Below are 12,738 nucleotides of genomic sequence, written 5' to 3' on the forward strand. Positions count from 1 at the left end.
AAGAAGATGAACAACTTGTCTCTGTAGTTTTAAAGCTATCGTGGAGTTTCGCTGGTTAATCTCGATCCTGCTGCAAATCTTCTACTCGTAACTCTGAGGCTCTGATCTTCCTTCATATCTGCTGTACTCGACAAAGGTCTTAAATTTGGTTTTTTATGGTCTTAAAAATGTCTTGATTTTTAACTTGTTGAAACCTGCAGAAACCATTCAATCATTAGAGGGAGATACAGAGATACAAATCCACCCTCTCTCATCTCAGATCAACAGTGTTCATCAGTAAGACTTTAGATATTAGATTATTTATGGAGTTAAAGGAACAGTTCATCATTTTGGAAATTATTTACATTCCCGCTGAGATTGACAGATCGATATCTCTCTCGTTTCTGGAGCATAGCAGACGCCAAAGAGAGGAAACCAACCGTCCCGGCTCTGTCCAAGTGTAACACAACCCAACACATTGTCTCTCATTTGTTTAATTTGCACTAAGTGTAAAAACAACAAGTTGTGGTTTCACGGGCCGTTGTGCGTCTGACTCGTTCTTGGCACGGAGCAGGCTTGAGGTTTCCACCTGTCTCCAGTCATAATGCTAAGCTAAACTGAGCAGAAGCCGGCTGCGGCCTCATATTGACATTTGTGGGTGTGTGATGTGCTACTGTGTGTAACTTTGTATTACGTTTCTGGTTTGTTTAGTGCAGTTCTCTGACAGTGTGTAACATCGAGGCCTGTAGAGCTACTGCAGACGAGTTTACTTTAGTCCTCTTTTGTCTATTGTTTGTAAAATATTTGAGTTGTTTTTCCGCTTGCGAGTGAACCTGGCGACCAGGAGGCCACTTCACCTTATCTTCAATTATGATTATGATTCTTTTATATCTGCCGTACTTGACATCGGTGTTAAATTCATTCATTACAGTCTTAAAAAGTCCTTTTACAAACTGACCTGTAGTTTAATACCTCTCTCCCTGGAAGTGTTATTAGCGGAACTTCCGAACAACCGACTTGGCCTTGTCCTCTAATCCTTCTCCATGTTGTGTGGTTTTATGACCAGACTAGAAAACACAGATTCCTCTGTGTGTGTATCTTGACCCCGTCTGACCTCCCATATCACCAGAGGTTAGAGGAGGAAATGAGCGGCGACCCCCCCCCCGCCTCTGGTGAAGGCCGCGTTCAGGTGAAGGTTGCGAGAGACGGAAGGAAGGAGGAACAGGAGCGATGGGAGTCCGGGGGAGATAAAAAGACACTGGGGGCAACGAGAAGTGAGGGTCAGAGGTCAACTTCACTTCAGGCTTTGTTGTACTCACCGCTAAGTTCAAAGATGAGAGCAGCTTTCGCAAAAACCCTTCTCCTTTTTCTCCTCACTCTCTTGAACTCTGTCACTCGTCTCTTCTTCCTCAATCTCTTCCTGTAACTCTGCTCTCACCTTTCCACCTCTCGCTCTCAAAACCCTTTTTTCACCTCCTCCCCCTTCTACAGGTCTTGCTCATTTTGCAACTCTCTTCATCTCTCCATCATCTTTTTCTTCCTCCTCCTGTTCTTGGCCGTGGCCGCTGGGCTGCTTGCGATCTCATCAGGCTCTTGGTAATAACCAGATGTTTGCGAGCCAGCGGAGACACCTCGGAGAGTTCGGAGCAGCAGAGGAGATGAATTCCTCCGATAACTTTTCAGTTAAAGTGACAGCGGCGAGACAAATGGCAGCGAGAAGCCCTCCTGTCACATCTGGGTGCGTGTCGAGGATCAGCGATCGGTGCTGCTGCTGTGTGAGTCGCCCGGTGACATGTCGGTGCAAGGCTTCGGTTTAGGTGTTCACTTAAAACCTGGAAAGTCTCCTGTAACCGAGAGATACAGTCCTGAAGGGATTTCTAGTCTCATATACAGACGGGTTTCTACATCTGTGGGCAAATTCATGTTTCAACCTCCCTTGGCCTGAAAAAACCCCTACACAACGTTTGTGTTGTGTGTGTGTGTGTGTCTCACACTTGTCATTACATCTGCAACAGAGAAAGTGGGCGCACGGAGAATGCAAATGTGCCGTCTCGTTCTGTCTGTGCTTTTTATAGGAGTTGAAAGCAGACAAACACCCACAGAGACAGACGCGGGTGTTTGCGAAATAGGTCACTTTCCAGTTCCACACTGACGCACATGCATCTGTTTGAAGCAGATGAGTTGATTTTTACACATTTCAACCAAGACTGGAGTTGTCATTTTCCTTCACGGGGTTTCTGTTTCTTGACATCAGAGGCAAAGAGGGTGATTTCAAAATGGAAAGAGTGACTTTTCATCTGAAATCCTTGTTTATATTTCACAACATATCATTTGCATGTTGGACTGATCTCAGTAACATCTGTGGAATTAGGTTTGACAGCGTGACAAAAGAGGCTTTAGTCAAATTGTACGTAACAGTATGTTGATAAAAGTTGCTGTCCTGTCGGAGCTTGGTGCAGCGCTGCCCTCTTGTGGTGTAAAAGTAGAGATGCACATTTTGGGCTATTATTACTCGCTTGCATCAAAACTAAGATATTCTCGTGAATTGTGGTTGTTGAATGTTGTCCTTTCTCCTCCATTTATTTTAGATTTTATAAAATAATGTTATTTTATGGTCTCAAAAGAATCTGTTCTTGTTTACCAGTCATGCAGAAGTTTATATGCTACTTTGCCAACAAGGCAAGTGGATTAAAATGATCATATTCCCAGTATTGACTCAAATATTAATTGCAGGAGCAAATGAGGCAACTTAGAACATTTGGTGTCGACACAAGATACATAAAACCGCTCACGTGACCAACACTGAAGTCAAAGAGAAACGTGTCTTTGAAGCATTTGCACCCACACACTCATGAATATATTTCCCTGTTGTGCAGGTTCTTCTGCCCTCCCCCCTGCGTCTACCTGATGGGCAGCGGCTGGAAGAAAAAGAAGGAGCAGATGGAGCGAGACGGCTGCTCGGAGCAGGAGTCGCAGCCGTGTGCCTTCATCGGCATCGGCAACAGCGACCAGGAAATGCAACAGCTCAACCTAGAGGGAAAGGTGGGTCACCCGTTGACTAACTTATTTACACAAATGACACAGGGAGCCTCTCGTAAGACTGCAGTGTGTTTCTAGGTTAATAAATAGAAGTAAAATATAAATGCATGTCTTTGCTGCATTGTTTATTCTGTAAAATAAAAGTTTTCAATCTGAGATGGCCTCATGTCAGCCAGCTTTGTTTGGCCATCTGATAAATTTGTCAAGATCTAGTTACTAAGCTTCAGCTTAGAAAGAAATGTTGGTTGTCTGCTTGTGTGTGTGTGTGTGTTTGTGTGTGTGCTCACTTTGTCTCCGTCTTTGTAATCACATCAGGCCAAGCTGCCGGCGAGTGTAAATAGAAGAAAAACCTTCTAATCCGATTTCCCCTGTCTGCTGTTCGTCTTTTCAGAATTATTGCACAGCTAAAACCTTGTACATATCCGACTCCGACAAGAGAAAGCACTTCATGTTGTCTGTCAAGATGTTCTACGGCAACAGCGCTGACATTGGTGTCTTCCTCAGCAAGAGGATCAAAGTCATCTCCAAGCCCTCCAAAAAGAAGCAGTCCCTCAAAAACGCTGACTGTGAGTTTGTGGTTCACACATTTTTATTAATCAACAATTTCTGCAACTTCTGGGTGTGTGTTATGATTAAAGATCCTGTTAAACCGATGTCAGACTGCTGCTTGATTCCATTTGTCTGGTTAAAACACAAAGTTGAGGAGGATATTTATAGATTCTCCGGCTCAAACAACTGTATTGTCATTATTAAAATCAATTTATTGGAAGTGGAAGGTTGAATTCAAAAGGTACAAAAGTCTTGTAATGTCCGAACCTCCGTATCAGTCCTTAGTTTCAAATTAAAACGTTTCATTGATTGATTTACTTCACTGAGAAATACAGTTTCAATCACATGTATTAGATTCTGTCCTTTCCCTAGTTTTATTAGTTTTTAATAATATACTTGAATGTATTGTACCTTTGCCTTATGTATTTGAGTTTATTTATTATCTTGCAAACTTGTTTTAATGTGATAATTACTTTTTTCCAATGTAAAACCCTAATTTTGTTTTAATAGGTTATTATTATCAATGCTATTATTATTTCTAACCACTAGAGGGCAGTGTAGGTTAGTTTGAATGCTACCCCAGTTGCCCTCCTCTGCTCAGACTTGTTTCTCTTCTCACCTCTTATCACTCTGCTCACAACGCTGACCTGAGAGCGACATGTCACGTTGTGTAACCTGCATGTTTGTGTGTCCGCAGTGTGCATCGCATCAGGGACCAAGGTGGCGCTGTTCAACCGGCTGCGCTCCCAAACGGTCAGCACGCGCTATCTCCACGTGGAGGGGGGCAACTTCCACGCCAGCTCCCAGCAGTGGGGCGCCTTCTACATCCACCTGTGTACGTTTCACCCCAGCCCGAGTTCACAGTGTTGTGTCAGTGACACTATTGATTTAGAAAAAAACACAAATCAAACAGAGGAAGTGAGAACAACCTGACGACAGCCTGTCACAAAACAAAAGTGTGATGTTGCTGATCACACAGCGGATTGTGGGAGGATTGTTCACACCTCTGACTTCCTCTCTCCTGTGTTGTGTGTTTGCAGTGGATGACGAGGAGTCAGAAGGAGAAGAGTTCACTGTGAGAGACGGTTACATCCACTACGGCCAGACGGTCAAGCTGGTCTGCTCGGTCACCGGCATGGCGCTGCCCAGACTGGTAAAGGAAATACACAACATCTGACTTTACACAGATCTCACAGACAGAGAAACTCTAATGATCCCAGAGGGGAAGATGAAGGAATAGACACCAAATTTCTCTTCTTTCCTATTTGGGGTGACCATTTTCCCCGTCCTATCTTTTCTCCCACATACTTCCTAGGGGTGGGAATTGGCAAAAATGTGACGATTCAATAGTATTGCGATATATTTGGGCCACGATTCAATATTATTGCGATTCTGCGATATATTGCGATACTGCAAGTATTGCCATTCGATTCTGCGATATATTGCGATTCATGTCCCCCATATTATTCAAAGGCATTACAAGAAATTAGGAAAATAAGACTGCTCAACTCACTTCAAATGTCACATTTAATTCTGTGAACAACATTGTCTTCTACACATTAACTGAAGTGCAAAAACTTTGTCCTTGAACATTCAGGACACAGGACCTTTGTAATTATTTTCTGAATAGGAAATGAACGCTGAGCTCCCAGCACATAACTTTATTTATTATTTAAATACAATACAGTAACATAAAGCAGACATAATAGAGTAACATAAACCTGAGAATAATCATATAAATAAGAGTAACTTAGAGCTTCAATCAAATTGAGAAAAATAAACAAATGTGTACTTCTATATATATAATTTCCTACACCTTCTCTCCACTCCTCCATCAACCTCACTCCGGCTAATCCTTTACTTTCCTCCTCCCCCTCTCCAGATCATCCGGAAGGTGGACAAGCAGACGGCGTTGCTGGACGCTGATGACCCGGTCTCCCAGCTCCACAAGTGTGCCTTCTACCTGAAGGACACCGAGCGCATGTACCTGTGCCTTTCCCAAGAAAGGATCATCCAGTTTCAAGTCAGTGTTCCACCTCAACCTCTCTGAACATCTTCCCGCTCTTCACTTTTCAGACTCAATTCAGGGTCGAGGTCGTTTCTTTCCTCTGATCGAGTCAATCTTACACTTCACACACGACTGAAGAGGATTGCTTCAACCTCTCTGAGCCACACAGGGATCGAGCTCAATCCTTCATCCATTATTATTGTCCTTATATTACTGTAATGGGGCCATTTTCTCTCTTTGAAGATCCGTGTGGGTTCCACTCACCTCCAGGATCTGATGTGTGTTAGATGATTGTAAAATCCCAGAGAGATGTTTGATCTCAGTTCTGAGGAAATTGGTTTTGATCCCTTCCAGGGAAAAGCTCTTCCACCCACCACCTGACTATTCCCTTTGACAGCTCTGTGTTATCCCCCACCCAGACTGCTAGGAACCTGGGTGTGACACTCGACACTCAGCTCTCCCTTACTGCAAACATTACTACAACAACACATTACTGTAACAACACGTAGTTTAAACAAGAAATACAGTTAAATGGCACTTATTTATAGCACCTGGCTTTCTTGAAGAAAATCGTACCCTCTTGATTCTTGTTCTGGTTTTGTACCCTCACGGTTGAATGCACTGTACTGATTGGCTGGTTATATCCCTCCTTCCTCCTGATAGGCCACTCCATGCCCAAAGGAACCAAACAAGGAGATGATCAACGATGGCGCCTCCTGGACAATCATCAGCACAGACAAGGCCGAATACACTTTCTACGAGGGCATGGGCCCCGTCCACTCGACTGTCACCCCCGTGCCTGTGGTCGAGAGCTTACAGGTGCCCCCCCAAAACTCTATTTCAGCCTTTTGTGGTCCAGTGTGTGTGTGTGAGTGAGTTTTCATTATGTTATTCTTTACCCGCAGCTGAACGGTGGAGGGGACGTCGCCATGTTGGAGCTGACGGGACAGAACTTCACTCCGAACCTTCGGGTGTGGTTCGGCGACGTCGAGGCTGAGACCATGTACAGGTGTGGCTTTGCTCCGCTTTCCTTTCCACAGGATATCTACACACAGCTACTTGACGTGCTCTTTTCCACTTCTTCTGCAAAATAAGATCCGTTGGACGAGTTTGCCTTTTTCCCCCCATTAGCATACAAATCATCATTACATCAATTTGAGGGTAGATGAGATCTTACAGACTTAAAGGAGCAAACAAGAAAATAGAAATCACAGATGAGGATTCTAATCAAAACAGATAAAAGCTCTCAGTCAGACTTACTGCTGCAGACACTCACGTCACCATCGCCTAATGCAGGTCATAAATACTCTGTGGTGACGTAGCTGCTTCAGAATCAAACTGTTTCATCTTCATTCTTCTTTTAACCTGCGCTATGTTTTGTTTTTTTTCCACCGAGCTAAAAATCTTTTACAGAGCCACGAGACTCCAGCGTTACCCTCTCGTAAAAAACCTTCAGTGTTGTTTTTCCTCTGTCATGTTGAGATTTATAGATGGTTCAGGTTTTATGTGTTTAGCTTGGCCCCCCCCGGGCAAACGTTAAGTCATAGATGGGGAGTGAGGTCATGGAACATCCCAACGACTCGGTGAAACAGAGAGAGACCTGCTTCAGTGCAACATCACAGAACCACCGAGGCCTCATGGAGCAATGTCCCACATACTGTTTATGATGGAAGCTTTTTAAAACAAAGTACTTGTTTTGTTTTGTTTAGTTTGGGCCGTCTGACATAGAGACGACAGGAAATGGGGACAGAGAGAAATGATTCACAGCCACGTGTGAATACCTGAGCCGGGCCTATCAGGTTCAGACAAAGATTTTAAAGTTAGAGCAAAATGTTAAAGCAGTTTGTCTTCGATCAATTATAAATGTTTCACTGTTCAAATCCAACACAGAAGGCAGACAGTGGCCCTTGTCAACTATTTCTACTGAAACCTGAATGTATCTTATCTAGGAATGGGGGGAAAAATCGATTCAGTTACAAATCGCGATTCTTGTGAAAAACGATTTTAAATCACCATGCTGCCTCCAAAATCGATTTTAAAACATATTTATTGGTCTATATGGGGGGGGGCAAGTTGACCAGCTCTTGTTTTTGCACAAGAATCTAAACATACCCAAGCACTAGCTTTGCATCGCCTACATGCAAACAACAATGAAGCATAGCCTACTTTTGGTTTATTTCAAAGTTGAAATAAAGGATGCACTTTTATTCATTCTATTTAATTTACCTTTTATTTATTGTTTAAAAGTTGCCTAAGTGGCAAACATTTCTTAATCTGTCAGTTTGTGTGCAGTTGACTGGGGCTGTACAATAATAGGGCAGTCATTAAGTTAATGTTAATATTTGAAATAAAACTTGTAAAGTTCTAAGTGAATTTGACTGTGCTTGTACTATGATTCAACTTTTTTCCATGGTCCAATATTTAAAAAAAATAATAACCCAAAAAAATCGCAGGAAATCGTAATATCGAATTGCAATACCCAAAGAATCGCAATACATATCGTATCGCTACCCAAGTATCGTGATAGTATCGTATAGGGAGGTCCCTGCCGATTCCCATCCCTACTCTTATCACACTCTGATGTGGATACACAATGTTGTGTTTTCAAAGAGGCTCAGGCCTATAACACCTATCCATAAAGTGGCAGCAGGTCTGTAATTATCATGTATGATAAATTGTGTACAATTTTTTTTTTTAAAACCAGCTGAAAATATTCCCAATGTCCTTGGAAACAATAACACTGCTTCTTTCTTCATTGAAACATCCAGATTAGTAAAAGGTAAAAAAAGAGGTGTATTTGAGACACCATTGGTACTGTCATCTTTAACATTGAGCGACACACACAACAGCATAACAAGTGGCCTTGGTAAACTGAATTTTCTTCCGCACACCGGAAGTAAACAAAGTTGCATTAACTGCGTTAAAATATTTTATCGCATTAATCTCGGGCACAATAATCTCATAGATTAACGCGTTAATTTTGACAGCCCTAATTATAATGTTTCACTCACCAAATCCAACACAGAAGGAACCGTTTCTACTGAAGCCTGAATGTATATTATCAAACTCTGATGTCCATGAAGCATAGCCTACTTTTTGTTTATTTCAAAGTTGAAATAAAGGATGAACTTTTATTCATTCTATTTAATTGACCTTTTATTTATTGTTTAAAAGTAGCCTAAGTGGCGTACATTTCTTAATCTGTCAGTTTGTGTGCAGTTTACAGGGGCTATACAATAATAGGGCAGTCATTAAGTTAATGTTAATATTTGAAATAAAACTTGTAAAGTTCTAAGTGAATTTGACTGTGCTGTATTTGTACTGTATTTGTAATAAACCAAAAAAATCGCAGGAAATCATAATATCGAATCGCAATACTTACAGAATCGCAATACCCAAAGAATCGCAATACATATCGTAACGCCACCCAAGTATCGTGATAGTATCGTATCGGGAGGTCCCTGCTGATTCCCGTCCCTACTCTTATCCATCTCTGATGTGGCTCCTTGTTCCTCTCTTCTCCACCAGGTGTGCGGAGAGCATGCTGTGCGTGGTGCCCGACATCTCTGCCTTCCGGGAGGGCTGGCGCTGGGTGCGGCAGCCGGTCCAGGTGCCCGTCACGCTGGTGAGGAACGACGGCATCATCTACTCCACCACACTGACCTTCACCTACACGCCGGAGCCCGGGCCGCGGCCACACTGCAGCGCGGCCGGCGCCATCCTGCGGACCGGGACCTCCAGCCTGCTGAGCAGCGGCGGCCAGGAAGCCGGCGCCGGCGTCTACGGCCCCAACAGCACCTCCAGCGTAGGAGTCACGTCCTCATCCTCCACCGCCGCGGCCGTGGTCTCCTAACGCACACAGGGGGCCGCTGAATACAATATGCCTTGAGAGCACATATACCAGAGGGTATAGACAGACTATGGGAAATAATAAAAACTGACTCACTCTAAAGTGCTGTGTATTAATTTTTGGATACAAAGAAGCTGAAACGGAAAAACGTTGGTGGGACAAAAGGAGCGAACACAGGGGGAATCTGAAGAAGGAGGAACAGCCCAACGGTGTCAGCCAATGGAAATGAGCGGACATGCTTCTTGACACGCCTCCTCTCCCGTGGTTCCTTTAAGGACCCGCCTGTTCCGATTCTGGTGTTTGGAATCAGTGAAGTTCCTTCCCGGCTCAGAGCACCAGCACCTTTCTACGGCTGTGGGGAAACCACGACAACAATACATCCACCGTGTACAAAACAAACCAAGTTGTGTTGAAAGGAAAGTATATTTTTGCGCTGCCTTGCTCCCCCCCCTCCTCCTCCTCCTCCTCCTCCCTCGTCCCCTCATCTCCTCCCACCACTTGTTTTTATAATTATTCCTTTTTTTGTTTTTACTCTGCGTTCATTTGTGGTTTCCTAGCGGGGGGGGGGCTGGATGTATTGTTGTTGGAGGGAGTGTGAGGATGCAGAGGGACACACACACCAATCGTGACGATAACATAGTTTTTATGGACCAAGGATCTTGTATAAGCTTTAGTAAAGGTACATTTTTCTCCATACCTTTTTTGTATTAAACATATAGTACACTTTTGTTACCAAATAGTTTCTATTCTTCCCCTGAGCTTTGGGCTTTGTTCCCCCCCCTTTGAGGTCCAAACCCCCCCCACCCCCAACCTGTATGTTATTGCAACCTTAACTACGAAGCGCCTGCTTGTCCGCTCTCTGGATCGAACTCTTGTTTTTGATACTCTCACTTCTCTTCTGTTGGGGAAAAAAAGAAACCTGAAGTCCTGGTTGTTTATTTACATAAGCGAAGGTTGTTGTTTTTTTGTTTGTTTGTTTGTTTGTTTTTTGAAAAATTTTGGGGAATAACCTCAGAGGGCCTATTTTTTATCATTGGTTTTTATGAAGTCTTTAAAAAGAAAAGCTTTAAGCAACGCCTCTGCCTTGCCTGCAATACTCTATGTGCGCTATGTCTCCTTTTCGGAAAATATACTCATCAGTACATCTCACGTGGAGCCATAGCAACGTTTGCAGAATACGTCGGAAAAAAAAAAGAAAAGAAAACTAGACTTCCACAGTTACGGGAAACAAGTCGGTTTGTCATTTACAAACTAATGTAATAAGCGTAGTCACTGACTTAAAAGGATAGCCTTAGTACTGTATATTCTTACTGTGCACACAGTCAAACCAGTCACATATCTAATATCCTGTACCTGTTGCTCTGTCTCTGTGAACGTGTCGGAAAAAATGTCGTGAAACTTTGTCTCTGAAACCCGCGCCGAGCGAGGTGCGTTTCCCGTGTGTGCTGTACGTCCCGGTGGCATTTAACTCCAGTGTTTGCTTATCGTTTCTTTCTCTTCTTTCAAGAAAAAAAAACAGACACTTTCCAATTTGATGTGGCCTTACTGATAACTTAAAAAAAACAAAACACTTCACCTGTTTCTTATCTGCTGTTTACTCACCTTGAAAGAACCCGTGCGTAGCACAAAAACGAGCCGGCGCCCGGCCTCTCGCTGCTGGAGCCCGACGCTCCACAGCCACATTCTGTCGTGCAAAGCAAAGCAGCCTTCTGAAGGATCTCTCAGCCTTCACGTCTCTTTTTTGTGTGTTTTTTTTCTTTCTTTTGTGGTGAACAAGTACAATAATCCTGTTTTTTATTCTCACTTTTTGGTACAATGTCTCACAACGAGCGCTGTAAGCTCCTTCCTCCTTCCAGCCTTCTTCCCCCCCCCTTTTTTGAAAAGAAAAAAAGAAATCTCCCTGTGGTTTATTCTCGTCTCGCAGAAACAAGCGCACGTACGTGATGAACCCGCTGTCCGAGTAGTTGCACTCATCTCGTGTTCATGGCGACCGCGTAAAGGCCTTCTAAATGTGTGTTATTGAAGATGTGCATTTCCAAACAGAACAGCAATATTGTACAGGTCATTTCATCATGTTTGTCCGCCTGAGCACTAACTTCACCAGCCAGCAAATATATCTGTGTGTGTCTGAATGTGTGTGTGTCTGAATGAGTGTGTGAGTGATTGTCACATGTAAGTCGCTGTAATGGAATATTGAGTCAGACTCGCTCCATTTCAAAACTGCTCTCCAAAAAAAAAAGAACCAAACTTGAGATTCATGACTTTCTCTGTCTTCCACCTGGATCCAAATGTCTGGTGATTGTGGATTATTAAACATTCAAAGGCAATACTTGTGCTCTTTTTAGTTTTTACAGTACGACTGTACACACTTCCTGGGAAAGACAACAAAAGAACAACGATACTGTAACTTGAATGTCTGCTCAATGAAGTATTTCCCGAATTTTTACTTGCGAAACAAAACCTTGAAATAGGAACAAAAAAGGATTTTCTCTTGTAACCCCCCCTTTCAATGTAAAGAAAAAGAAAAAGTTAAGTTATGCCCCAGTTTCACCACCCCTGTCCAGCTGTCCGTCATTAATGTTAAATATTTTATATTGTAATATTGATATTTTTTAAATTATTGGTACAAAGTCTCCCTTTGTCTTATGTCAAAAAGAAAAAAAAAAAGAAAAGTGCATTATTGCCCATGCTGCCTAGGTTGGCCTGGGAGTGTATTTTGTTTTATTTTGTTAATAAAAAGAGGCCACTTCCTGTCTGTCACGGGCATGTGGAGGAGTCGGTGCTGCAGCGGTAGTGTAGCATCGACCCGACGACCCCCGAACCCTTTACTCTGCAGGATGGAGCTCCACCAAATCTCAACTGTAGGTTTTTTAAACTCGAGTGTTTTTTCTACTAGCTCTAAAATTCATTTTTTATTTTGTAATCATAGCCTCTGCGTTAGCGTCACACACAGGCCCCGCCCACCTCGGCGCTTGGACATTTTGGGGGTTTTGTTTACGCCTCCTTCAGGCCGATCTTCCCCCCCCACCCTGCAGCTCCTCTTCATGTCACATTTGCTCAAGCTAACGAAGTGGGTGATTCATGCTATTTTTTTGTTTTTGTTTAGAAAATGTGTCGCCTTGACAATCCGAGCTGGTTTACAAATTGTTTGTTTTTTTCCTCTTAAAACATCCGGAAGTTTTTAAGAGATTTGGGAGGATACTGAATAACTTGATGAATGCGCCCCCACCTCCCCATGGTCAAACTAATGTTACATGCCTTCTTGAACGCACGCAACCCGACGACAAAGCTTTCAGATCGAGAGGGAAACAAC

At 43.1% G+C, this 12,738-nt stretch overlaps 1 protein-coding gene across 1 annotated transcript in view; it reads left to right on the plus strand.

The window, feature by feature from the left end:
- The window catches only part of rbpjb (recombination signal binding protein for immunoglobulin kappa J region b), a 44,605-nt gene extending 34,371 nt beyond the window's left edge, over positions 1-10,234 (plus strand). The window contains exons 4-11 of the mRNA XM_061095771.1: positions 2,856-3,021; positions 3,410-3,584; positions 4,265-4,402; positions 4,608-4,720; positions 5,450-5,590; positions 6,239-6,394; positions 6,481-6,584; positions 9,104-10,234. Coding sequence (XP_060951754.1) covers positions 2,856-3,021; positions 3,410-3,584; positions 4,265-4,402; positions 4,608-4,720; positions 5,450-5,590; positions 6,239-6,394; positions 6,481-6,584; positions 9,104-9,428 — 1,318 coding nt within the window. The 3' untranslated portion in view covers positions 9,429-10,234. The remainder of the gene's footprint in view (positions 1-2,855; positions 3,022-3,409; positions 3,585-4,264; positions 4,403-4,607; positions 4,721-5,449; positions 5,591-6,238; positions 6,395-6,480; positions 6,585-9,103) is intronic.
- Positions 10,235-12,738: the final 2,504 nt, after the last annotated feature.

Source organism: Limanda limanda, chromosome 22 (genome assembly GCF_963576545.1).
Source record: "Limanda limanda chromosome 22, fLimLim1.1, whole genome shotgun sequence".
NCBI classification, from domain to species: domain Eukaryota; kingdom Metazoa; phylum Chordata; class Actinopteri; order Pleuronectiformes; family Pleuronectidae; genus Limanda; species Limanda limanda.